Source organism: Nomascus leucogenys, chromosome 13 (genome assembly GCF_006542625.1).
Source record: "Nomascus leucogenys isolate Asia chromosome 13, Asia_NLE_v1, whole genome shotgun sequence".
NCBI lineage: Eukaryota > Metazoa > Chordata > Mammalia > Primates > Hylobatidae > Nomascus > Nomascus leucogenys.
In genome coordinates this window covers 37,539,774-37,566,286 of record NC_044393.1, presented here as the reverse complement: position 1 = coordinate 37,566,286, position 26,513 = coordinate 37,539,774, and the positions used below count along the sequence as shown (strand labels likewise).

General features: G+C 50.3%; 1 protein-coding gene across 3 annotated transcripts in view; it reads left to right on the top strand.

Annotated features, from left to right (window-relative positions):
* The first annotated feature begins 2,114 nt into the window (after positions 1-2,114).
* RASSF2 (Ras association domain family member 2) overlaps positions 2,115-26,513 on the top strand; it is a 44,082-nt gene continuing 19,683 nt past the window's right edge. The window contains exons 1-4 of one of the 3 annotated variants that reach the window (XM_030825945.1): positions 2,115-3,154; positions 4,308-4,382; positions 23,339-23,415; positions 25,661-25,751. In XM_030825945.1, the coding sequence (XP_030681805.1) occupies positions 25,693-25,751 (59 nt within the window). In that variant the 5' untranslated portion in view covers positions 2,115-3,154; positions 4,308-4,382; positions 23,339-23,415; positions 25,661-25,692. The other 2 variants (XM_003277985.4, XM_030825943.1) reach the window with 2 other exon arrangements.

Sequence of the window (26,513 nt, the reverse complement as noted above, 5' to 3'; positions counted from 1 at the left end):
TCAGAGAAATGCAAATCAAAACCACAGTGAGATACCATCTCACACCAGTTAGAATGGCCATCATTAAAAAATCAGGAAACAACAGGTGCTGGAGAGGATGTGGAGAAATAGGAACACTTTTACACTGTTGGTGGGACTGTAAACTAGTTCAACCATTGTGGAAGTCAGTGTGGCGATTCCTCAGGGATCTCGAACTAGAAATACCATTTGACCCAGCCATCCCATTACTGGGTATATACCCAAAGGACTATAAATCATGCTGCTATAAAGACACATGCACACGTATGTTTATTGCGGCACTATTCACAATAGCAAAGAGTTGGAACCAACCCAAATGTCCAACAACGATAGACTGGATTAAGAAAATGTGGCACATATACACCATGGAATACTATGCAGTCATAAAAAATGATGAGTTCATGTCCTTTGTAGGGACATGGATGAAACTGGAAAACATCATTCTCAGTAAACTATCGCAAGGACAAAAAACCAAACACCGCATGTTCTCTCTCATAGGTGGGAATTGAACAATGAGAACTCATGGACACAGGAAGGGGAACATCACACTCCGGGGACTGTTGTGGGGCGGGGGGAGGGACAGCATTAGGAGATACACCTAATGCTAAATGACGAGTTAATGGGTGCAGGAAATAAACATGGCACATGGATACATATGTAACAAACCTGCACATTGTGCACATGTACCCTAAAACCCTAAAGTATAATAAAAAATAAAAAAAAAAAAAAAAAAAAAAAAAAAGAAAACATGGTCTGGCCAGGTGTGGTGGCTCACGCCTGTAACCCCAACACTTTAGGAGGCCGAGGTGCGTGGATCACAAGGTCAGGGGTTCGGGGCCAGCCTGGCTAACATGGTGAAACCCTATCTCTAAAAAAAATACAAAAAATTAGCGGGGCATGGTGGCGCAGGCCTGTAATCCCAGCTACTCAGGAGGCTGAGGCAGGAGAATCTTGGACCTGGGAGGCGGAAGTTGCAGTGAGCCAAGATTGCGCCATTGCACTCCAGCCTGGGCAACAAAAGCAAAACTCCATCTCAAAAAAAAGAAAAAAAGAAAATATGATTTAAGGGTAGACTTTAATTATTAGTTTAATATATGCAAAATATTATCCGTGTTCAGATGTGTTGCTGTATTCTGCCTTGAAGGATGAAGGATGAAGGGCTATTCCTTTCTCACCTGTGGCTTTGGTATGGGGAAATTGATGAATGGAAAAATGTTTTCTGGTGACTTGCGTGAATGAAAGAATGAATCAATCAATCAATTTATTCACCAAGATGGAGAATCTAAGTAGAGAGAAATGTGTTCAGGGCTTGGCAAGATGGCTTGTGCTTGTAATCCCAGCACTTTGGAAGGCTGAGGGGGAGGATTGCTTGAGGCCAGGAGTTTAAGACTAGCCTGGGCAACATAGTGAGACCCCATCTCTACAAAAGATACAAAAATTAGCTGGGCGTGGTGGCACACGCCTGTAGTGCCAGCTACTCGGGAGGCTGAGGCAGGAGGATCTCTTGAGCCCAGGAGATTGAGGCTGCAGTGAGCTATGATCATGCCACTGCACTCCAGCCTGGGTGACAGAGTGAGACCCCAACTCAAAATTACAAAACAAAACAAAAACAAAAACAAAAGTAGTGGGTTTAGTTTTAAATAGGGCCTAGGTTCAGGATTTCTGGCAGCCCAGTTTGGACAACCTGAGCTCATCCTTCGCCCCACCATCACAGAAGGATAAGCTGCTCTTTTGGGAGATTGGATTCGAGAATATGGGATTCTAGCAGCATCTGGCTGCTTTCCTGAGCAGCAGAGCTCCAAGCCCCAGAGACAGAAGTCATGGCCATCTTTCACCAAGTGTCTAGGGATGCAGGGAGGGCCCGTCTGTAATGAAGGAGAAGGAAGAACCCCTCAGGGAAGACTTTCTGGGTTACGGGAAGCCCTTTAGGCTCTGGATTTGCCTCTTATACTGAGCTCTCCATGCAGTTCTGACACTGAGATTAGATGAGATTATCGAGAAACCGCTAAAATGCATTCCTCCAAGGTTATTTCTATTACCTGCAAAGGAAAGAAGCTTAACACATAGAGTTAAGTGGGTCCAGGTGGGAAAACTTAATGGGAGAACTTTAACTTATTTAATTTATAGTGTTTATAGCCCAAGAAGAAAGAACCAGAAGATATATATTTTTTTTCTACAAATAAAGCTGATCAGTGGCCTTCTTTTTCAGGGTAGCTGACACAGTTCTCAGCACCACCCTACAGCTGCATTTTGGGTTCAACAGACTTTTGTGGCTGGCCTGGGAAGCAGATCACCATTTATAACATTGTTTCTAAGGGAGACACATTCCAAGATCCAAACAATGAATTTAGTAAAGAATGCTTGGCTTCCAGGCTGGATGAGCTGGTCTGGCTGTACCTTGGGGGTTGACCTGTGGCTCCCTTCCCATTTGGTCCGCAGACACTGCAGGGTTGGGGGTTGGCACGTGAAGGGGAGAGCTCCGAGCAGATAGGGAACCTGCAGCCGGCTGTTCAAGGGCCTCCTGTGTGCTGGGGGCGCCAGGAGGTCCAGGGATGGAAAAGGGGGAGGTGAGAAATGGACAAAGAAACTTGGCCTCCTTGGCATTGCTGTCACGTCTGGCCGGCCCGCCAAGTCGAAGGAGCCTGTTTAGCCCCTGTCCGGCTCAACCCCTTTTGGGAATAAGCTGGGATGTTAGAAAAAAAAATATCCCACAGCCTCTCCTGGGGAATCCGGGCCGCTGGAGGTGGGCTTGGTGGGGCAGCGTGACTGTTCCCTGGGAGTGGCTGTCACAGCTCCGGGTGAACCAAGGAGCTTCGGCCAAGTCTCCGTCCCTCTTGGAGAGGGCAGCAGCGAGGTGAGGGGAGCCAGCTCATCCTCCCCAACCCTGCACTCCCACCCCCTCCCCACCCCCAGCCCGGAAGAATCGCTGGCGGCGGGAGCCTGGACTAGCTGGCGGGGAAGGGGACGCAGCCACAGCATTGTCTGGGAGGGAGGGGAGAAGCTCCGCCCCTAGAGGGGAGGGGAGAAGAGGAGGGGGCAGGAGACAAGGGGAGGAAGAAAGGCGAAGGCAAGGCGAAGGGGTGGGGAATGATATGAAGAGCGAGAGAAAAGAGAGGACAGCGGATGAGCAGATCCGGTAGGGGCTGAAAAAGGCCAAGGGGCGGGAGGGAGGGAGAGGAAGGAGGAGGGGAGCGAGGAGGGCGGGGCGCCCGGTCCCCAATCGCGCGGCCACCGCCTGCCCAGCCTGGCTGGATTTGAGCCCGGCCCGCCGATCGCTGGCCGAGGCGCAGCTGGAGCAGCCCCCCAGCCGCGGCGCCCCCACTTTTCAACTCCACAGTTCCTGCGGCGCGGGCGCGATGCAGCTGGCCCGGGGTGCAGGCAAGGCGCGGGGCGCGGGGCGCGGGGCACTGGGAGCGAGGCACTGGCGCGGGATGCCGGGCGCAAGGTGCAGGGCGCCGGCCGTTCTCTTTCCGCGTTCCCCCACCTCGCCAAAGTTTTTCCACGATGGTCCCTACCCCGGCTGGGTCAGCCCCTTAATCCTCGCCTGCCTCTTGTCTCCTCTTCCCTCCCCGAGCCGCGGGGCTCCCGGGGCGCGCGGACCCCCGCCAGGGGCCGTGTAGACGCAGAGCCCCAGCCGGCCTGCCTTGGGTCCGAAGAAAGTTGTGGCTTGGAGCCAGTCCTCCTTCTAGGACCCCTGGGGGAGTCCTTCCTTCTTTTCGAGCCCGCGATGGGAAGGCGCTCCCACCCCATCCCCGGGGTCTCTGAGACTTCCTGGCGAGGTGGGGCGGCGTGGCAGGTGCAGGGCTGGGGAGGCCCTGACAGCCTCGGAGAGTGCCCGACCCCAATCCGCCGCCGTCTTCTAGGCGGATTCCCCAGAGGCGGGTCCTAGTCCCCGGCGCGGGGAGACCGCGCACTTCAGAAGGGCGCAGGGTGCGCGGGGGCCGTTGGCCCTCCGGGCACTTCCCCTTTGCGGTCTCCCGGCCCTCCTTCGGAGCTGGTGCCTGAGGTCGCTGGGGACCTCAGCCTGGCGTCCTCTCTCGCTCCGAGCGAGGCAGGTGCCGTGGGCGGCCCCGGCTACTTCTGCATTTCGAGCGCTTACTTTGCATTCAGCTCTAAGTCGGAGAGCTCTGGGGACAGCCGAGAGTGCCAGTGGCCTCATAGGGAGACTGAGGGTTCTGTTTCACCTCGGGCGCTGCGTGGGTCCGGGCTGTCCACAGCACCTCTGCGCCTCAGTGACAGGAGAAGCCGAGTGCGAGGCCTCTCAACGCTGCATGCACTCTATTTCCCAGGTATCTGGAATCCCGGCGCCTAGAACGTGTTTTTCGGGAGAGCAGAGGCTGTGTCTACGGCCGGCTGGGATTATAGTAAGTACCTTGTAAATGATGAATGAATGTATGAACCAATCAGCTGACAAACAACAATTTGTCCTGGAGGGGGACCCAGTTCCTGCCACAGTTGATCTTAGTACAATGGGAGGAAAGAATTAGAAACAATGATTCTTTTAAACAGCCGGGAAGACAGAGCCAGGGGCCTTCTTTCAGGAACATCTGGATGAGGAATCTGCAGCTAGGCTTATTTTACTAATAAATCCACATTTACTTACTAGGCACTTTTTCTGCAGGTGGTCTGAAGAATTAAGGAAACCTCGCATGGCAAAGATATATTGGGTTGTTTGAGGAGAGTTAATTTTCAAAAAAAACCAAAACACTTGTGTTCAAATATAGTGTCCCAGGGACACAGTGTGACATCTACCTGGGTGGTGGCCATTTGGGATCAGAGACCCTTGCGTGGGGGCTTTGAGGGTGGGCAGTAGCTGTGTTTTCTCCTCTGGACAGGTCAGCCTGATGCCTAGGGGCTGTGGCAGTCCAGCAGGCCTCACAGGGGTAGAAGAGGGCCTCAAATGATGGCTGAGCTTGGAGAGGGCGGTAGTTTTGGAAAGAGTGGGAGTTCTTGCCCTGGGAGAAGATGGAGGCATAGCGTGCAGCCTGCCTGGGCACCTGGTGTGTGGACTGGTACAGCTTGGGTTCCCTGTGCTGGGGAGGCTGGAAGGTGAGTTCCGCTCCTCCTTCAGCAGATGGAGGAGCAGAGGTGGAATATCGGGGAGACACATGGTAAGATAAGCATTGGGGTGCAGCCTAGACATATCCCAAGTGCTCCACTCCCCTCATTTTTATTCTGCTGAAATTGGGTTAGAATGATGATGGCCCCTTTGAGGAGCCTGGCTGAGAGGAGACCAGGGATCTGAGGTCCCTTTTCATGCCTTCTTCCAGGGGAAGGGGACTGTGTGCCCTCCGCATCTGGCCAACTGGGGCTGCGCCCACATCTGCTGTATCTCCAGCCGCATCATTCCCACTTTCCTGAGCGTGGCCTCACTCTGTCCCTAGTGCTCCACAGCCCACCTCTCTGCATCTCCACATGGCTTCTGTTTGGAGGTTCAGGTCTTCTCACCAGTTTGTGCCACCTTAGGAGTCAGTTGGTGTGGCGGACAACCCTACACCTTGTTTTCAATCCTTTGGATGCTTTGACCCACCTGAGACATCCCAGTTACTACTGGTTTTGCTTTGACTTCTTGGTCTATTTCCTGGTGCCCCGGAGCCAGGCTTCGTGTCTGCGTTCCATACGTGAGCTGCTTAGGAATGGCTGAGCGAGTCAGCTGGAGAGGTGCCCAGGGTGTGCATCTGCTGCCTCAGAGGGCTGGACGACGCTACTTGCCAGAGAGGGGACCTGTCATCAAAGCACAAAAGAACATGGGCCTGATTATTACTTTCAGTCCTCTTTAGGATATTTTGGCAGGAAGCGTCCTTACTGAGTGTGAGGTGGGGACAGAACGGCAGGGTCAGGTTGCCAGAAAGTCTCACGGAGAGGCTGGGAGATGGACTGAGTGACCCCAAGAGTAGTCCCAGGACTCATCTCCTCCTCTCTTCCAGAGCGAGAAACAGGGCAGGTCTCAGCAGTGTGCTTGGAATGGAACAAGATGTTTAGCCTCTATCTTCCATCTGTAGTAGCTGAGAGCTGCCACAGCTGGGTTTATAAAGCAAGGGTAGGAATTCCCTCCTGCTACCTCCCTAATACTCTTCACAACATGGTCCAGTTGTTTACTCTAATGACACACTATCCTATTGAAACACTTCCCTGTCTCCAAGAAGAAGTTTTATTTTTTATTTATATTTATTATTATTTTTTTTGACATAGGGTCTCTCTCTGTCGCCCAGGCTGGAGTGCAGTGGTGCAATCATGGCTCATGCAGCCTCAACCTCCTGGGCCCAAGCGATCCTTCCACCTCAGCCTCTTGAGTAGCTGGGACCCCAGGCATATGCCACCACACCCAGCTAAATTTTTATTATTTTTTTTTTATAGAGATGAAGTCTTGCTGTGTTATCCAGGCTGGTCCCAAACACCTGGCCTCAAGCCATCCTCCTGCCTCAGCCTCCCAAAGTGCTAGGATTATAGGTGCGAGCCACTGTGCCTGGCCCAGAAGAATGTATAAATGTCCTCAAGGTGGAGTGAGCTCCCACAGGTCTCACTGCTGGTTTCATTTATTTGGCCTGCTTGTTGGTTACTGTGGACCACGTGGCTGTGTGAGGTAGGGGTTGGTGAATGCGGCAGGAGGCACCAGGGAAGAAGGGTGGCACATCCTCTGACTTGGGCTGGGCAGCCAGTGGGTCATTTTTTATCATTTCTGGGATGGCAGACTCTAAAGCCTGTCATCACAGGTTGATGCAGCTGTTTGTGGTGACAGCTTGTGGCTGGGGAACTGCTGCTCAAGGAAGCTGTGCTGGAACCAGAGAGGGACCCTCCCATCCATGTGGAACCGGCAAAATGACTTCCAAGGGCCTTTCCTATTCCTTCAATTGGTGAAAACTGGCAGAGAAATACCTGTGCTTTCTTTGAACATGTCGATCCAAAGTGATTTGGCAAAGTAGATTTCCTTCATCAGCATGGTGCTTTAACCGTAGCTGGCATTCAGTGAAGGGTGATTAACTGCTCATTTTTATAAATGTCATGAAAAGAGTATTGGATTTGGAGTTTGAATTGCATCTTACCATTTCCTAGCTGTGGGATACTGGATAATGTAATAGATGCTGTCAGTCTCCTGCCCGTGTTCCACTGGTCTCAACCAATGACTGATGGGAGAAGGTGTGCAAATACTCCAGCTTCCCCGCCTCTCTGTTGGGATAAGTTTGGGGCATGTTCTGTGCTGTCTCTAAGAGTTCCGTTGCAGGACCAAATCTCGATTGCTCGTAGTGTTAGCTTGCTCACTTCCTCATCTCACTTTCCCACTCCCTTTGTACTTGAACTTGAATTCTTGTTTCACGATCTACTTTTGGGTGAAACCAACCTAAGTCAGGCTTTAACCTATAGTTAAAAGTCATTAAAAGTCTCAGTTTCAGGCCGGGCGCAGTGGCTCATGCCTGTAATCCCAGCACTTTGGGAGGCCGAGGTGGGTGGATCACCTGAGGTCAGGAGTTCAAGACCAGCCTGACCAACATGGTGAAACCCCGTCTCTACTGAAAATATGAAAATTATCCGGGCATGGTGGCGGGCGCCTGTAGTCCCAGCTACTCAGGAGCTTGAGGCAGGGGAATCGCTTGAACCTGGGAGGCAGACGTTGCAGTGAGCTGAGATCTCGCCATTGTGCTCCAGCCTTGGCAACAAGAACAAAATTTCCTCTCAAAAAAAAAAAAAAAAAAAAGAAAAGAGAAGAAAAGACTCAGTTTCTGCAACTGTAAGATGGAAATTATAATAACTATCTCACAGCAATATTGTGAGGGTCAAATGAGCTATCATATGTGCTCAGCCTGGCACATAGCAAGCATGTAGAAAACCATTTGCTGGCTAGAAGCAGGCTATGATGGATTTCAGAGTGTGTATTATGGTCAACATAGAGAGTCACAGTGCTTTGGAGAGAGCCTGCTCTTAGGTTAGGTGAGGAAACTGAGGTCACCTGCACATGGTTTGTATTCCCAAGTTGTGACCAGTGATGTGCTGGTAAATGTTTAACACCTGGCTCTTGGTAGGGGCTTTGGGGGAAGCCCTGCTTTGTGGTGTTTTCCAGTTTATATGATATAAATATTCCCACTATGGCTGACCTCACTCTACCAACCTGGTGTCAGTGAACACTCAGTTGGGAAGAGTTGTGCACCACTGGCACTTGAGAGCCAGTAGGATCTGGCCCCAGCACACATCTGGCCATGACTAAGTCAGCACGTGACCCCAGTGATTTTAATTTCCAATTCTGTACGTGGGGAGGGGAGGATAAGATTTGTACTAGGCATTCAAAACATGGAATATGTTCAAGCGCTGCCCTGAACCAGTTGAACCTCACCCGCATGTGAGACACTTCTGGGGTGCATTTAATGATTATAATTACTATTGTTTTTTTGAGATGGAGTCTCACTCTGTTGCCCAGCCTGGAATGCAGTGGCACGATCTTGGCTCACTGCAACCTGTACCTCCTAAGTTCAAGCAATTCTCCTGCCTCAGCCTCCCAAGTAGCTGGGACTACAGGTGCATGCCACCACGCCCAGCTAATTTTTGTATTTTTAGTAGATTCGGGGTTTCACCATGTTGGCCGGGCTGGTCTTGAACTCCTGACCTCAAGTGATCCACCTACCTCAGCCTCCCGAAATGCTGGGATTACAGGCATCAGCCACTGCGTCTGGCTAACGATTATTGAAATGTTTGTGCTGTGAGACTTTCTGGTTCTCAATTTCCCCATCTCCAAGGCAAGGGATTAAATGATTCCACGTGTCCCTTCTAACCCTTGATCTCTTTCAGAAGAGTCATTGCCTTGTCCTTCTGTCTATACAAGAACAAAACCTTTAATGACAAAAAACCTTTCCTGCGGACTACATGTGTGCCACCCACCATGAGACACCCAGCACTGGCCCCTCCTAGAGTCCTTCCTGCTGGGAATTCAGTGGACATTAACCCAGTATAATCCTGCCTGTCTTGTATGTCAGTGTCACCTCAGGACTCTGGCATGCTCTGTCTCCAGAGGAGGCCTGGAGAGGTGGGGAGGGAGGGACTGGTTTCTTATGGAATGGATGGTCCCTTCCTTTCTGAATCACTATGCAATATTATAGACACCCAAGTAGAGTCTCCTTATGCTTGGCATTCCTAGGTTGTGACCAGTGATGTGCTGGTAAATGTTTAACACCTGGCTCTTTTTGGAAGGAGGTTTGGAGAAAAGTCTGTGTGGAGAAAGAGAACTTTCTATGGCAGAATTCATCATCTTGGTGTAATTTTACTCTTAATGCTCTGTTGACAACCCTCCCAAACAAGTCCCTGACTCAGCAGTTCCACCCCTAGGAATTCTTCCCCTAGGGATGTAATTGGATAAATGCAGAAAAGTATGTGTATGGGGATGTCCCTCGCAGCATTATTTATAATAATGACAACACTCCATAGTGACAAATGGAGACCAACAGTCATACATTAGTTAACCATGGCATATCTATACTTTGGAATACCATGTGGCTACAAAAACATAGGCTGCAGGTGTGTAGCTATTAACATGGAAGAAAATGATATATATATTTTTTGAGATGTAGTTTCACTCTTGTTGCCCAGGCTGGAGTGCAATGGCATGATCTCAGCTCACTGCAATCTCCGCCTCCCGGGTGCAAGCAATTCTCCTGCCTCAGCCTCCCGAGTAGCTGGGATTACAGGCATGCACCACCACGCCAGGCTAATTTTTTGTATTTTTAGTAGAGATGGGGTTTCACCATGTTGGCCAGGCTGGTTTCGAACTCCTGACCTCAGGTGATCCACCCGCCTCGGCCTCCCAAAGTGCTGGGATTACGGGTGTGAGCCACCAGAATATGATATATTTTTAAGAAGCGGGTTACCGAACCGTGTGGTATTTTTACAAACTATATCACCCATTTATATTAGCATCTGGAAGGATGTATGGTAAAATGTCAATAGTGATTATCTGTGGGTGGTGGAGTTTTGGGAGATTTTGACCTTCATCTTTTTTCATATGTAATAATTTATTTGTATGTTTTATTGTGGTAAAGTATGCATACCATAAAATTTACCCTTTTAACCATTTTAAGTGTACAAATTAGTGGCATTAACTACATTCACAACGTTGTACAACCCATCACCATTATCCATGTCCAGAACTTTTTTGTCATTCCAAACAGAAACTCTGTACCCATTAAACAATAACCCCCTTATTCCTTTCTCCTTCCAGCTCATGGTAGCTTCTAGTCTACTTACTGTCTTAATGAATTTGCCTATTCTAGCTACCTCATATCAATGGAATCAAACAATATTTGTCTTTTTGTGGATATTAATCTTTTCATTTATCTATATATATTTTTCATTTTTGTTTTTGAGACAGGGTCTCACTCTGTTGCCTTGGCTAGAGTACAGTGGTGCAGTCATGGCTGACAGCAGCCTCCACCTCCTGGGCTCAAGTCACCCTCCCACCTCACCTCAGCCTCCCAAGTAGCTGGGACTACAGGTACACGCCACCACACCCAGCTAATTTTTTATTTTTTGTAGAGACAAGGTTTTGCCATGTTGCCCAGGTTGGTCTTGAACTCCTGCATGCAAGCGATCCTCCCGTCTCAGCCTCCCAAATTGCTGGGATTACAGGTGTCAGCCATGGAACCTGACCTATATTTTAAAAATAAAACAAAAAATGTTTATTTCGCTTCTGTAATAGAAAGGAAAGGAAAGCCCTGGGAGACAATTGTGGTATTTGGCCCCTGGTGGTTCCATCTCAGGCTGGGTCATGTGGTCTTGACTACCTTTCCTGGCCTGGGCAGTGTCAGGGTGCTGCCTCCATCTCAGCCTCACAGGACAAAAGTGGCCAGGGTGCAGGTGTGCAGCACCACTGGCTTGGGAGCTGACCCCAGCGTGGCTTGCTGGCTGCTGGCAGCTGGCCCTTGGGGCCCAGACCCTCTGCTGCTGAATCTCAGGGTTTTCTGTGTGGTGATGGGTTTGGAAAGGTGAGTTCATGATTCACCATGACTTTGATGGAGCAGCTGCTGTGCAGAGAGAGAGATTCAAACCAGGTAGAAGTGGAGTTGTGTGGACACTAGCTTCCTTGAAGCTCGAGAAGGAGGGTCTCTGCCTTTCTATTTCAAGCATCCTTTGTGTGTGCCAAACCCTTGCCCTGCTAAATACCCATCCCAGTGGCTGTAGGGCTGGCTGTTGAATGTTTTGTCCATAGTGTGGCACGGGGTGCAGGGGGGACTTCAGCTGGTGAGGTCCGCGAGGCCTCAGGTACTCTGGGAGATGGGTGGTAGCCTCAGATAATCAGTGCCCCTTCCTAAAGTGCCAGGTAAGGTCTTACAGCTAATCACACAGACATTTAGGGCAAGGATGGTTCTTTTGTGTCCAGTCGGGGCCATGGTGCCACGGGGTTGGGGGGCTGGTGAGGCAGAGTTTGCCTGCAGGTCAGCTCAGGAAGCTGCGGGACCCAGAACAGGGAAACCAGGTCACGTGACTCTATTCAGGGGTCATGGGAGTGGGTGAGGTGGCTTTTCTCTGGGACATTTGCTCTGAGGCAAATGCTGTGAGTTCCTTGTTAGGTGAGTTCCCCCGAAGCGCCCACGGCTCCTCCAGTGAGTTGGTAAGAGTGTGAGCCTGGGAGGGCGCTCGGGGTCTCTTCACCTGGCCCTGCCCAGTGGGCGGCTACCTTATTATCTTAGGCAGTCGTGGGGGTGTACAGAGGTTTGACAGAGCTGCCTCTGCGGGCCATGTGGAGGAGCAGTTCTGCTTTTCATGGGGCTGACTTTCCTTTAGGGTTGGTCAGCTGTGCCCAGGGCAGACAGAGGAGGGTGTGAATGTGCTACGGTGGCAAACTTCCCCTGGAAATGGTCTGGAAACCCCCTGATGTGCCATTTCTCCTGGCACTAGGTGGGGTCTGAGATCTGCTGTGAGCGGGGAATTTCCCCGCACATGTTGTTGGGTGCGTTAACTCAAGGTTAAAGGAGGATGGATGTCAGATATGCCGCAGTGACTTCCCCCCGCCGACCACCCTGGAGGGCTCTGGACACACCCAGCGCTTCCTTTGCTCTTCCCACTCACTGCTTTTCAAGTCCAAGGAACCTGCCGGGGTCTGGGGGTGGAGGAGGCCAGCCATCCTAGCTTTTGGGTTTTCAGTCCTGTCCCCAGGTGGCGAGTAGAGGAAACCCCAAGATCTCTGCACACAGAGCTCAGAGGCTCAGCCTATAGCACCAAAAAAGGAAGAATGCTGGGGTTCCCTTGAGGAAGGGGATGTGAAGTCAGAGATGAGTCTGAGTGGCCTGTGACTTGGAAACCACTCAGTAAACAGGAAGTGTCGATACCAAAGAAATCTGAGCTTGTAGGAAACAGGGGACTCGGAGGCAGCCCCTCCTTACCTGCCTGGATCTGTCTGTCTCTGTCTCTGCAGAGCTGGGAGACAAACCCTCAGATGGGCCAGCGGGAGCACTTGGGGACACAGGCCTGCGGCCCTCCCTACAGGGTGGCCTCCTTTAAATCCTGTAGTTATTGGACAGGAGGAAAGCTTACCTTGCTCTTCTCCAGGTAGGACATTAAAACAACCCTATAAACTGGCTCGGCTTTGAGAAATGGAGCGTCTCGTCTTATCTGCTTTACTGGGGCCAGTGTTGTCTCCACCAACTTTCCACTCTCCCCTTGGGTCCCACAGTCACATGGAATTTCTCACTTGGTTGAACTGGAGCCCACGAGGGGCTATGTCTTGGCTGGTTAGCATTCTAGGTCTTTAGTTTCTCTGAGCCAGAGTCTAATTCTACACATACCAAGCACACACACCATACATGTGGACACACACACATACACAGCCATACACACCCCCCCACAACCATACCCTCCACACACACACACGCCACACACTGGGCTCTCACTCACACACCGGGAGCTATGCTCACACCCACGCACACACAGCTGTTTCTTTCTGGAGTCTGTGCTTCCTTTTTTGTCCCGCTCCAGTGCCCTGGCTCTCTGATTAGAGGCTAAGGGCTCTGAGTTTCCTACTACAACATCCATCCTAAAGGTCAGGCACTTGTGGACCCTGGTGGGGCTTCCCTGTAAACATGTGGCTGCTCCTCTGGCCTGAGAGGCCATTGTCTGGGTGGGCCCAGTGGTGGCCTTCTGGTTCACTCACCTGGCCACCCGCCCACTGGTGTGGAGCTGGAGGCAGGCCTTTCCGGCAGGAGTCCCAGGACCGCTTCCTCCCATCTCCCGCAGTCGCTTGGGCAGACGGCTTGGGCAGGGAGGGCTGGGCTGGGCCACAGTTGGTGGTGGAAGAGTGGCTGCTTCGTAGGCTGACATGCTTGAAGAAACCCCAGCACAGCCCTTGCTGCGTCTCAGTTCCTCCTCTGTCGGTGGGCCAGGCAGGGGCAGCTCCAGGGATGGGAGTGGGGTAGCTTGCCAGGAAGGGCCTGCGCCTGTCATTTACCAAGCATCGGGGCTTTTCTGGGAATGGGGTGGGGATGGTCTGTGGGGCCTGTGAGTGGGAGGAGTAGTTCCTTGTCCCCTCAGTGTCCCACCCAGTGTGTGATAAGGGACTCAGAGTCAGTGGCTCTGTGACTGCAAGTGCCCACATCCCGGACCTGCGGCTCTGGGCCTCTCTCCCTGGCCCCTGCAGGGTCTGCTTTTCCCACAGCTTGTCCTCTGGGCTGGTCACTCACTCGCCTCCCATCCCCCGGACCTCCCAGCTTGCTGTGGGCTGGTAACTGGAGCCAGCCTGCACCTGCTGCTCGCAGTGAGCCTCTCAGATCCAGCGCTCAGCCAGAGAGCCATAGGAGCACTGGGCTGCATGTCGGCTGTGCCACCTGGGACAAGCCACCTAACCTCTGAGACCTTCTGTTTCCTCATTTGTAAAGTGAAGCCTTCCCCCTGGGGTTCTTGGAGGGACTAAGATAAAGCGCTTAGAGCCTGGTACCCCCAGCAGCAGCAGCAGCAGCCCCGGGCGCTTATTAGAACTGTACCTTCTGAGACCCCATCCCAGAATTACTGAATCAGAAACTGGGGCAAAGGGACCTGCAATCTGTATTTTAACAAGCCCTCGGAGGGATTCCAATACACACTCAAGTGGGAGAAACACTCCTTCAGAATACAGTTGGGTTGGCTGATTTTTGGCTGAAAGCACTTTCTTCCTTATCACCTCAAAAGAAGCTGTAGTCTACAGGGGTTCCGCTTGGCAGCTGCAGCCTCAGCTCCGCCCCTTCTAGCTGTGTGTCTTTGGGCAAGTGGCGTAGCTTCTTTGTGCCTCAACTGTTCAACTGCAAAATGAAGATAATAAAGTTTCTTTCGTAATGAGGTTGGTGTAGGGGTTAAAGTAGTCCAAGCAGTTGATGGGGCTTCTGTTCATAAAGCAGGAAGGCAGAAGGCAGAGTGTGCCATTTCCTTCTGAGGCAGCCCACATTTTGCCCATGCCCAGGACAGGCTTGGGTTTGGGAAGTGTGATCTGGCATCTCTTGCCATCTCTAGGTCTTGGCAGGGCCCCAGCCTGCAGCTCAAGTCTCCTTCCTCATGTGGTGCAATGGGGCTGGGGTTTCCTGTTTGCCATCCATACCACTTCCTGCCCCACTACGAGGGGTCCGAAGTACAGAGGGATCAGCACTATCTCCTCTGCCATTGCTTGGTTACAAAGCAGATTCCCTCAGGAGACCTGGCCAGTTGGTCTTTAACACTGTAGTGGAAAGCACTGTGTCCAGCAACTTTCTTCTCCAACCCAGGAGATCCAGGGTGTCCTCAGAGGGAGGGGCAGGGCTCAGAGAAGAGGTGTGCACAGGCCCCAAAAGGGGAAGCTACAGGCCTCCAGCGAGCATTTCCTGTGCATCAGACCTGGGGCCTGGGGCTGCGGTCCCGACTTCTGTGACATGGTGCCCTGGCTTGCAAGAAGGAGCCCTTTGCATCAGCTCAGTGCCTGCACACATGGACCCTGCAGGACACTCTACACTGTCCCCTTTCTCCTTGGAAATATTAGTAGTAGGGAGAGGGTACTAAATACCCAACTCAGTTTGCTTTTAGAAAATTCCACCCCTTCCTTTCTTGAAGGGCTGCTTTGAAATACTTATGGTGGTGTCCTCAATCTACACAGCTCTTTCCCTACCAGGTTCCACAGTGGCGCTCAGCCCTGGATGTACACTGGCATGACCTGGGGAGGCTTTGAAAATGCTTCTACCTGGGCCCCTCCCCTAGGGTCTGATGTAATTGATCTGGGCTACAATCTGGATGTCAGGATTTTATTTTATTTTTTAAAGACGGGGGTTCACTCCATCCCCCAGACTGGAGTGCAGTGGTACCATCATAGCCCACTGCAACCTCAAACTCATGTGCTCAAGCAATCCTCCCATCTCAGCCTCCTGAGTAGCTAAGACTACAGGGGTGCACCTCCTGAGTAGCTAGGACTACAGGCATTAACTGTGCCTGGCTAATTTTTTATTTTTTAATTTTTTGTAGAGACGGGGTCTCACAATGTTGCCCAGGTTGATCTTGAACTCCTGGCCCCAAGCCGTCCTTGTGCCGTGCTGCAATTACAGGCCACCATGCCTCGCTGACATCAGGATTTTTAAAGCAACCCCTCTCTCTACCCACTCCCTGCCGCTACTCTGGGAGTCTCATGAGCACCCGGAGTCAGCATCCCTGTGACGTCGGGTGTCTCTAAGCCACCTCTTCCCACTGCCCCCCATCCTTGGTTTCAGTCAAAGCTTTGGCAAGTGCCCGGCCCTCCCACTGGTCAAGTGGTGGCTCTGTGGGGTCTGCCACCCCGGGAATTCTCCATGGAAAGCCCTCTCCTCCCCAAGCCTGTCTCAGAGACTGGGGCTGCCTAGATCCTATAGAACAACTATTGCTCTCCCTCCCTCATCCCCACTGGGAGCTGAGGTGGGGGTGGTTGGGGCCTGGCCCCTGCTCTACCACCAGGAAGACAATTCAGGAAACAAAAAACAAAAGTGACCACCAAAGAGAGCTCTTCCCCTCTCTCACCCTGGACTTTCCTGCCAGGACTGCCCCTCCCTCGGAGGACTTCCCAATTCATAAATAAGACGAGAGGTGTTGGGTCTCCAGGCTGGAACTGAAACCATGTAGGGCGAGCCAGGGTCCTGGGGACGCTCTGAGACCAAGGAAAGGTGGCACGTTCTCCGGGCTCCCTGACCATGGAGTGCTTGGAGGAAGCAAGACCTAAGAGCAGAGGGGATTCTGCTGTCTTTGGTGGGAGCTCCAGACGCCTTTCCCACCTCCTAGAGCGTCTTGAGGACTTGGTGTGTGCTCTCCTCTCAGGAAGCTGAGCCTGCGCATTTCAAGGGCTTGGCCAGCCCTGCATTTGTTCCTGGAGAGGCCTCATGTGGGAGGCTAGAAACACCTGCAAGTGGTGTCTGTGGGAAGGAAGGGAAAGGATCCTTCATGCAACTGCTGCAAGGCTTCAGCTGGCCCAGAGCTTGGGCGACGCTGACCCCGTTCCTGCAGCCTAGGCTCCAGCGCCAGGCTGGTCCTGAGTGGGCAGCTGTTTCCTCCCAACTTGAGAGTGGGTGGGGGACAGTGACAGACCCGGTAGTTGCTTCAATCTCAGATATGGAGCAGGTGTAATGGATGCTGCTGTACCGCCAAGATCCCCTTAATCTATTGCATGCTGTGAATGTTGACAGTGCTGGGTCTTAGTGGCACACGTTTCCTGAGAATTGCTCTTGCAGGGAAATGCCTACAGGCTGGCTCTCTGCCAATGGCTGACATGCAGCGGTCCAGAAGCGCCGCCTGCCCGCCTCCAGGTAGGACGACTCTGGGGGCCCTTCACACCACAGAGCTCCCCAGGGGATCAGCTGTGGCTGGGCTCCAGCTGAACCCACCTAATTCCTAGCTCCTCCTGCTGCCCCCGTCCTGCCTCCCCCACTCCCTTCCAGGTTTCTCCTGAAAACACCTGCACAAGAAATCACATGCCTAAGCTTTCTCTCAGGCTCTGCTTCTAGGAATCCCCTGGCCTAAGGTAGCAGGTTAGTGTCCCTGGACAGACCGCTGATCCCATCCCCTTCCTGGAAGCAGTAATCACGATAACCTGGGTACAGGAGAGAGGCACAGGCTGGGAGCTGGGGGCTGGGGGCCAGAGAGGAAGCTTCAGGCCCAGGAAGGGACGGAAACACCAGCAGATGACGTCTGTGTGGGGTATGTACTGTGCTGAAGGGCAAGCCAAAGTGGGAGTGGCTGTCCCTGCATTGTCCAGGGGACTCAGGGGTCATTTATAGGGGGAGGTAAGTTTTGATGAGGGTCGAGGCTAGAACATGTGAATCTGGGTCTGAGGGGGAGCATGGGCACACTCACAGAGCATAAAAAGTAGGCTCAGAAAGTTCTCTGTGGCTGGGATGTCATCATATTAAACGGCCAGAGGACCTTCCCTTTATAAAGACGTCCTCTTGGGTCTTAGGGAAGGTCTTATCCCCAAGTCGTCTTTCAGGCAGTCAGGAAGTCATGAATGGGTCTCCACGTAACCAGCTGAATTCCACTGACAAGCAGAATGCATTGCCCAGGCATTTAATGGAGCTGAGGAGAATCTGGAACATTCTGCCAAAGCATGAAGCCAGTGCCAGAGGGAAAACTTGACTGGTTGGTGGCCCCAACGGGGTTCCAGCATGACAGGAACCTGGGAGGCTCATGTCTCAACTAGGCAAGCCCAGCTGTATTCACATCTCCAGCTATTTTGGCAGACATGCTTTGTGGTTAGTAGACATTCAATATATGCTTTATTTTCTAAAGTGTTTTTTCTAAAAAGCAGCACTGATTTAGAATTCTAGAAGGAATTAGTAACTATGTTCACAGAGGAAGTTCAGCAGATTTAAATATGTTTTAGACTTCCAAAGAGCAGCTCCATATTAAAAATGATTTTTGAGAGGTGGCTCACACCTGTAATCACAGCATTGTGGAAGCCAAAACAGGAGGATCGCTTAAGGCCAGGAGTTTGGAACCAGCCTGGGCAACGTAGTGAGACTCCATCTTTACAAAAAATAAAAAGTTAGCCAGGTATAGTGGCGTGCACCTGTGGTCCCAGCTACTCAGGAGGCTGAGGTGAGAGAATCACTTGAGCCCAAGAGGTCAAGGCTGCAGTGAGCTGTGATCGTGCCACTGCATTCCAGCCTGGGTATCAGAATGAGACCCTGTCTCAAAAAAAAAAAAAAAAAAAAAAAAGATTTGTGTAAAATCTGCCCTTTCTTTCTTGTCCCCTTTCTGCCCCTCTTCTCCTTTCTCTCTGTGGTAGACTATGAGGTGTTTTAGTTCTGTGCCTAGATGATGGCTGATGTGGGAAGCCCCTCTTTCCTCCGTGCCTCAGTTTCCCTCCTACAAGACATAACAACCATTAGCCTGTATTCCCAAGGCCCTGTGGGAAGTGATGATCGTAAATGGTTCTTACAAGGCATTTTGGAGCCCAGGAGAGCGCCATAAATTCTGGATAATAACAGGGGAGGCAGAAGCATTACAACCAGCCAGCTGAACGAATCCCTGTCTCCAAGGCCACAGATACTGGCAGGCACCCTTGGAGGAAGTGTCCAATTGAATCCAATTGAATCCACATTCCTGTTCCACAAACCGTCTTCCTCTGACCTTCCTTGAATAAGGAACAATGCTGTGTTTAAGGAATATCAGAATTAACTGTGAATTTCCGGCCCTCTGTTAGTGCTGCTGCTGTTTGCCTTAAGGTGGATGCGAATGTAGCTTAGTTTCTTTAGCTGGCTGCAGGGAGCCAGTGCTTTGTGAGGGTGGTTGGAAAGTTTGTGAAGAAAGGTGCAGATGTCCTGAGCGGGGCAAAAGAGGGATTGGGTCCTAGAATCACCTACCTGTAATTTCAGTTCAACTTTGGGTTAGGCTATGCAAATATTTTCTTAACACTCTTTTCCCAAGAAATGTCAAAGTAAGAAAAAAGGTGGGGAGAAGTCAGGCCATAGACAAAGATGGGGCAACATGAGCCCATAGGTCAGAGTTATAGCTATGGCCTTGGTGAGATCACCCAACAGGTACAGAGTGGCTGAGCCCTAGAGAATTCCCACAGTTGGGGCCATCAGACTATCTGATGTGTATCAATCTGGTAAGTAAAAAGTAGGGTCATGAGGGAAGTTGAACACCTTTTCATGGATTTATTAATTACTTGTATTGAGTTTTCCATGAACTATTGTGCGTGTCCTTTGCCCATTTTATGAATGAGCATAGGACCTTTTTCTTACTGATTTATTAAAGTACTTTATGTATTAAGGACATTAGCCCTTTACCATATGTTTTGTAAATATTTTTCCCCAGTTTTCCATTTGCCTTTTTGACTTTGTATAGTGTCCTTTTTTTTTTCTAAACAGAAGTTTAAAATTTTCACAGGTTGGTATCAATTTCTTCAGCATTTTATTTTTTAATGTTTAAATTTTTGATTCAGTTATTTCTTTTGGTGGAAGGAGTAAGCTAGCGATTTCACTTCCCTGTCTTACCCCTTCCAAAGGCCAGCGAATTCTCTAGTGATATTTTAAAAAATTAAGCTACCTTTCCCCTGCTATTTAGAACTGCTGCTTACATTCCATGTTCCCAGATATATTTGGGTCTATTTCTATATGTTTATTGTTTCATTGCTCTGGCTATTTTTTTCTGTAGAACCAAATAGTTTTAAGAATCAAATTCTCTAACTGGTATTCTCAGTGGATTTAAGAAGACATGGTACTAAAAAGAATTGTCTTAAGAGCAGGACAGATGCAGAACTAAATTACCAAATGATAGGTTATGTTGGAGGCAAAGAACGAAACAGAGAGTCATGGAGAAAATTCAATTGGTGAATCAGAAGATTAGCTGGAGAATTCTGAGAAAAATAAGGAGATGGAGGGTAGCTGCCCGGGTGGATGGATGCATAGTGCTAGAGAGAGAAGAGATTGCAGAAGAACCAAGAATGGACCGGGAGCAGTGGCTCACTGTAATCCCAGCACTTTGGGAGGCCGAGGTGGGAGAATCACTTGAGGCCAGGAGTAAAAGACCAGCTTGGTTAACATAACAAGGCCCTGTCTCTATAAAAGAAAAAGTAAGAAAAAAATTAGCTAGGTGTTGCGGCCCATGCCTTTAATCCCTTTGGGAGGCTGAGGCGGGAGGATCGCTTGAGGCCAGGAGTTTGAGGCTGCAGTGAGCTATGATGGCTCCACTGTACCCCAGCCTGGGTGACAGAACCAGACACCGTCTCAAAAAAAGAACCAAGAATAGGAGGAAGAGGGGAAATAATCAAAGAAAGATAGAATAACATTTCCTCTGGCTGAAGAAAGACTCCAGTGTTGGAGAGTGAGAAGGGCTGCCGACAGCAGGCACCGTTCACCTGATTTCTACTCCAACCAGGCTGCGCAATCAGCTCTGGCTGAGTTCCCCTATGACCTTTGCGTGGGTTAACAGAGGCTGCTCCGGGTTCCCCTTCCTTGGGCTCCGACCACCAGCTCCTGGCTCTGCTGACCTTGGCCTCCTTCTCAAGTCCCTTGTTTCCTGGGCTTCCTCGGTACCACGTCTCCTATTTTCCCTCTTTCTCCAGGGACTCCTTCCTCTGCCCATGCTGACCAACTGGGTTAATCAGAACCCTGCCCTAGGCCCTGCCACCTTCACCCCTTCTGTTCTTTCCGGATGACCTCATCCTCTCCCCTCACCTCACGTGCCAGGAATCGCTCTCCGCGGCCCCAGGCTTGCTGTACTTCTGGTTATCTGCACTGGAAGTTTCCATGGGCCTGCCTGAAACTCAGTCCTGGTCCTCACATCAGCGACTGTGAAGGTGGCACCTCTGCCTACGTTGCGGTCCTCGCCAGCAGCCCGTGCATCACCAGGACTCTGCCTGTCACCCCACGTTTCATTCGCAGCACACCCTTTCCCCAAAAGGTGTGCTTTCCGCATCACGACTTCACTCTTCTTCAGACTCTCTAGAGTCTGTCTCTCCAACTCGGGCTCCAGCCTCTCAACTGGTCCCCTGGCCGCTCTTTTCCTGGATTATTTCTTCGCAAAGCAAGGCGTTGGGTGGTGACCTTTCCAAAATGCACATCAGATCACATCTCTGCCCTCGGAATTCCCCTTGTTTTCCTCTTGCTGCTGAGAAAAATGACTATGGTCTTGATGGCTTAAAACAACAGAAATGTAATACTTATATTCTGGAGTCCGGAAGTCTTGAAGTCAGTTTCTCTGGGCCAAAACTAAGGTGGTGGTAGGGCTCTGCTCGCACCAGGGGCTCTGGGGCAAATCTGTGTCCTTGCCTTTCCCAGCTTGTGAGCTGCCTTCAAGGTTCATGGCCCCTTCCTCCGTCTTCGTCCACAGTGCAACGTCTTCAGATTTCTCCCCCTGCTCCAGTTGTCACGTCGCCTTCTCTCTGCTGCAGCAGAGCGTCCCTCTTATAAGGACACATATACAGGTGGTTACATTTAGGGCCCCCCAGATAATCCAGGATAGTCTCTTCATTTCAAGAGCCTTCATTTAATCACATCTGCAGAGTCCTTGTTATCATATAAGGTAATATTCACAGTCTCCAGGTCGGGACCCAGGTGTCTCTGGGGCCATTCTTCATCCTCCACACTCACATGGCCCAGCATTGCCCACCAGATGAAGTCCAGACTTCTCACCAGGTCGGGGTTCTGCTCGTGCCACCCCATCTCGCACAGTCCCGAGTTGCCTGCTCTTTCTGCCTGGACCTACTCGCCCCTCATCTTTGCCAACAGTGAGGTCTCAGTTTAGAGGTCTCTTCCTCCAGACAGCCCCCCAGGACCCCACCCTCATCCGTAGGTGTCCTTCCTGTTTGCTACCATAGCACTCACCCTCCCTTGACAGAGCCCTCTGCCCCCACACAGCCCCCTCCTCCTGCACCATGTACCTTGTTTCCTTGACTGCTGAGCCACCATCGTGAAGCACGATGCTTGGCATGTTGTAGACACACAATAAATGCTTGTTGAATGTGTAAATTTACACATGCATAGAAGGGGCACCTTTTTATAAAAAGGGGCACTGACTAGTTATGGGTAATTGTCACTTAAGAAAGAAAAGCTTTGGCCAGGCGTGGTGGCTCAGGCCGTAAACCCAGCACTTTGGGAGGCCGAGGCGGGCAGATCACCTGAGGTCAGGAGTTCAAGACCAGCCTGGCCAATATAATGAAACCCTGTCTCCACTAAAAATACAAAAAAGTAGCTGAGTGTGGTGGCAGGCGCCTGTAATCCCAGCTACTCAGGAGACTGAGGCAGGAGAACTGCTTGAACCTGGGAGGCAGAGGTTGCAGTGAGCTGAGATCGCACCACTGCACTCTGAGCTGAGATCGCAACACTGCACTCCAGTCTGAGTGACAGAGCTAGACTCCGTCTTTAAAAAAAAAAAAAAAAAGAAAGCTTTCTCACTAGCTCAACTTTCCTTTTTTTCTTTTTGTGCGTTACATGTGTACTCCGGTTTTCATGATCAGATTATTCTTCCTTTTTTGGAAAAGTAAAAAAATAATAAAATTTAAAATTTAGAGAGACCAATTGTGTTCTCAGGGTACCACTTTTGGGGACGCTGGTAGGGTCTGAGTTTTCTGAATGGAATCAGCCCATGGTAACTTGCAGTGACAAGTTACCAAAACTTAGTGGCTTAAAGTATTTTTATTTTATTTTATTATTTAATTTAATTTATTTTGAGATGGGCTTACTCTGTCGACCAGGCTAGAGTGTAGTGATGTGATTGTGGCTCACTGCAGCCTTGATCTCCTGGGCCCAATTTATCCTCCTGCCTCAGCCTCCTTAGTAGCTGGGACTAGAGGTGCACGCTACCACATCTGGCTAATTTTTTATTTTTTGTAGAGATGGGATCTCCCCATGTTGCCCAGGCTGGTCTTGAACTCCTAGGCTCAAGCGATCCTCCCTCCTCGGCTTCCCGAAGTGCTGAGATTACAGGTGTGAGACACGGCGCCTGGCCTTATTTTATTTTATTTTTTAAAAGACAAGGTCTTACTCTGTTGCCCAGGCTGGAGTGCAGTGGTATGATCATAGCTCACTGCAGCCCGGAGCTCCTGGGCTCAAGCAATCCTCCTACCTTAGACTCCCAAGTAGCTAGGACTACATGTGCGTGCCACCACATCCAGCTAATTTTTAAATGTTTTTGTAGAGACGGGGTCTCCTGCTGTTGCCCAGGCTGGTCTTGAACTCCTGGCCTCGAGTGATCCTCCTGCCTAGGCTTCACGAAGTATTGCAGTCACAGGCATGAGCCACCATGCCTGGCCAACACTAATTGGTTATCTCACAGTTCTGTAGTTCAAAGGTCTGACACGAATCTCACTGGGCTAACATCAGGGTATCAATAGGGATGTGTTCTTTTCTGCACACTCTAGGACAAGTCCGTTTTCTTGCTTTTCCAGCTTCTAGAGGCTGTCTGTGGCCCTCGGGTCGTGGATCCTTCTTCCAGGAGGTCAAATCCTTCTCACATCGTGTCATGGTAATACTGGTTCCTATGACTCCCTCTTCCACTTAAAAAATATATTGTGGGCTGGGTGCGGTGCCTCACGCCTGTAATCCCAGAACTTTGGGAGGCCAAGGCAAGCAGGTTGCTTGAGTCCAGGATTCAAGACCAGCCTGGGCAACATGGCAAAACCCCATCTCTACTAAAAATGCAAAAAACTAGCTGGGCATCGTGGCACATGACTTTAGTCGCAGCTACTTGGGAGGCTGAGGTGGGAGTATCACTAGAGCCTGGGAAAGTCGAGGCTGCAGTGAGCTGAGATTACGCCACTGCACTCCAGCCTGGGTGACAGAGTGAGTCTCTGTCTCAAAAAATATATATGTATAATATATATATTTATATAATATATAAATATTATATAATATTATATTAAGATGGTAAACTTTATGTGTATTTTACCACTATATGCACACACACACACACACACATATATATGTATATAGTGGTAAAATACACATAAAGTTTACCATCTTAACCATTTTAAAGTGTCCAGTTCAGTGGCATTAAGTACCTTCACATGTTGTGTAACCATCACCGCCGTCTATCTCCAGAACTCTCTTCCTCTTGCACACTCTGTACCCATTAAGAAACTCTCCATTTTCCCTTCTTCCCAGCCCTTGGCAACCACCATTCTACTTTTTGAAGAATCACTATGCTATAAAATCAGTCTCTGATTTTGACTACTCTAGGTACCTCATAAAAGTGGAACCATACGGTATTTTTCTTTTTGGGTTGGGCCTGTTATAATGTCTTCAAAGTTCACCCATGTTCTAGCATGTGCCAGCCTTTCCTTCCTTTTAAAGGCTGAATAATATTCCACTGAAGGCATATACTCCATTTTGCTTATCTGCTCATCCTTCAGTGGACACTTGGGTTGCTTCCACCTTTTGGCTGTTGTGAGTAATGTGATTTTGCCCCTGGGGACACTTAGTAGTGTCTGGCGACAGTTTTGGTCGTCATCACTGGGGTAGTGCTGCTGGCGTCTAGTGAGTAGAAGCCAGAGATGCTGCTAAACATCTGCAATGCGCAAGACAGTCCCACGACAAAGAACAGTCCAAGGCCAGGGGCGGTGGGGCACACCTGTAGTTCCAGCTACTCGAGAGGCTGAGGCAGGGGGATCGAGGGAGCCCAGGGATTTGAGGCTGCCGTGAGCTATGGTCATGCCACTGCACTCCCAGCCCAGGTGACAAAGTGACATCCCTTTTCTACAAATAGAAATTAAAAAAGAATGGGCCAGCTCCAAATGGTAATAGTGCTGCTGGGCGCGGTGGCTCACGCCTGTAAATCCTAGCACTTCGGGAGGCTGAGGCAGGCGGATCACCTGAAATGAGGAGTTTGAGACCAGCCTGGCCAACATGGTGAAACCCCTCCTCTACTAAAAATACAAAAAATTAGGCTGGCGTGATGGCGGGCACCTGTAGTTCCAGCTACTTGGGAGGCAGAGGCAAGAGAATCACCTGAACCTGGGAGAGGGAGGTTGCAGTGAGCCGAGATCATACCACCACACTCCAGCCTGGGCGAAGAGAGTGGGACTCCTCAAAAAACAAAACAAAACAAAACAAATGGCAATAGTGCCAAGGTTGAGAAATCCTGACATATATTTACCTATCTGAATAAATATTTATACATGTAAATGTGTATATGTGTATGCATATTTTATACTTACATAGATTTTAAACAAAATTAGACCCATAGTTTTGCTGCCTGTGTTTCTGTAATGTATTGTTATAATTAAATTGTCTTTCACATTGTAATATATTAGTGGTGTCTGTAGACACATACTGTGATTTCTCGCACTCGGCTGTATTTGGGCATTTTTAGGTGGTTTACCCATCCTCGGTAGACCTCAGTAGAATCGGGCTGTCCCTGAGATAACTCTCTATTCTGTGTTGTGACGGTCTCTTCAGAGAGGAGGACTCATCAGTTGTCCTTGGAACCAATGTGGGTGTCAGTGTGCTCTGTGGCTGGGGCATTTGTGCTTGGATTGTCCAAGGGTTGTCATCTTTCCTTTGGATGTTTGTTCTCAGAGGCTGTGGCAAGTCAAAGCAGCAGCCAGCAGTGTTGCCTCTCACAGCCTTGGGTCAGTGTTAGCTATGGATCTGGGTGGGGAGGAAGGGAGAGCCATGGCGTCCAATTTTGTGTCCCCTCCCCACCCCAAGTTCTGCTGAGTTCCCAGGGACACAACCTGACTTTAACCTCTGTCTTCTCCTTCCAAATATAGGCCTCTCCTTCCGATGAAAAGAGAAAGGAAGAATGGACTACAGCCACCAAACGTCCCTAGTCCCATGTGGACAAGATAAATACATTTCCAAGTAAGACATTTTGCTAGAGTGTTTTGTCCTCAGTGACCAGTCCTGTGCTGGGAAGTTGTGGGTGGACGGCAGCCGCTGGCAGAGGGGCCTTCCCTGTATATCAGACTGGCGGGGCTTCTGTGTGGGGAAAGGAGCTAAGCAGCTGAACTTGGACTTGTAAGAGCATCAGGGCTGCTGCTATAGATAAAAACATGCCCCGAGAGCCTGGCCTGGAGGTGAAGTAAAGGGGAAGTCAAGACGCAGAAACTTTGGGGGCTCAAAAGATGTGGTGTCCTGGAAGACTTCCAGGAGGAGGAGTTGGCTGGTGGCAGTTCGCTATCTTCTGAATGTTTGTGTCTCCCCCAAATTCCTATGTGGAAACTTCACCCCGAGGTGCTGGTATGAGTGGGGCCTCTGGGATGTGATTAGATCTAAGTACCCTTATAAAAGGCCAAGGGAGCTTGTTTTTCCTCCATGGTGTGAGGACGCAGTGAGAAGGGCTGTGTCCTTCTCACTGTGAGAATAGGGCTATCACCAGACACTGACTGTACCTTGACTTTGGACTTCCTGGCCACCAGAGCTGTGAGAAATGAATTTCTGTTGTTTAGAAGCCACCCAGTCTATGGTCCGGCAGCCAGAACGGACTCAGACACTGCTCCCCGTCCTGTCTGTGGTGTTCCCAGGGAGTCCTGGCTGGGGTAGTGTGTCCCTGGGCTGCTCTGGTTCTGGCTAAAATTGGCACAGGTGCCCTCTGAATAGAAGGGGACAATTTAATTGCTTTCT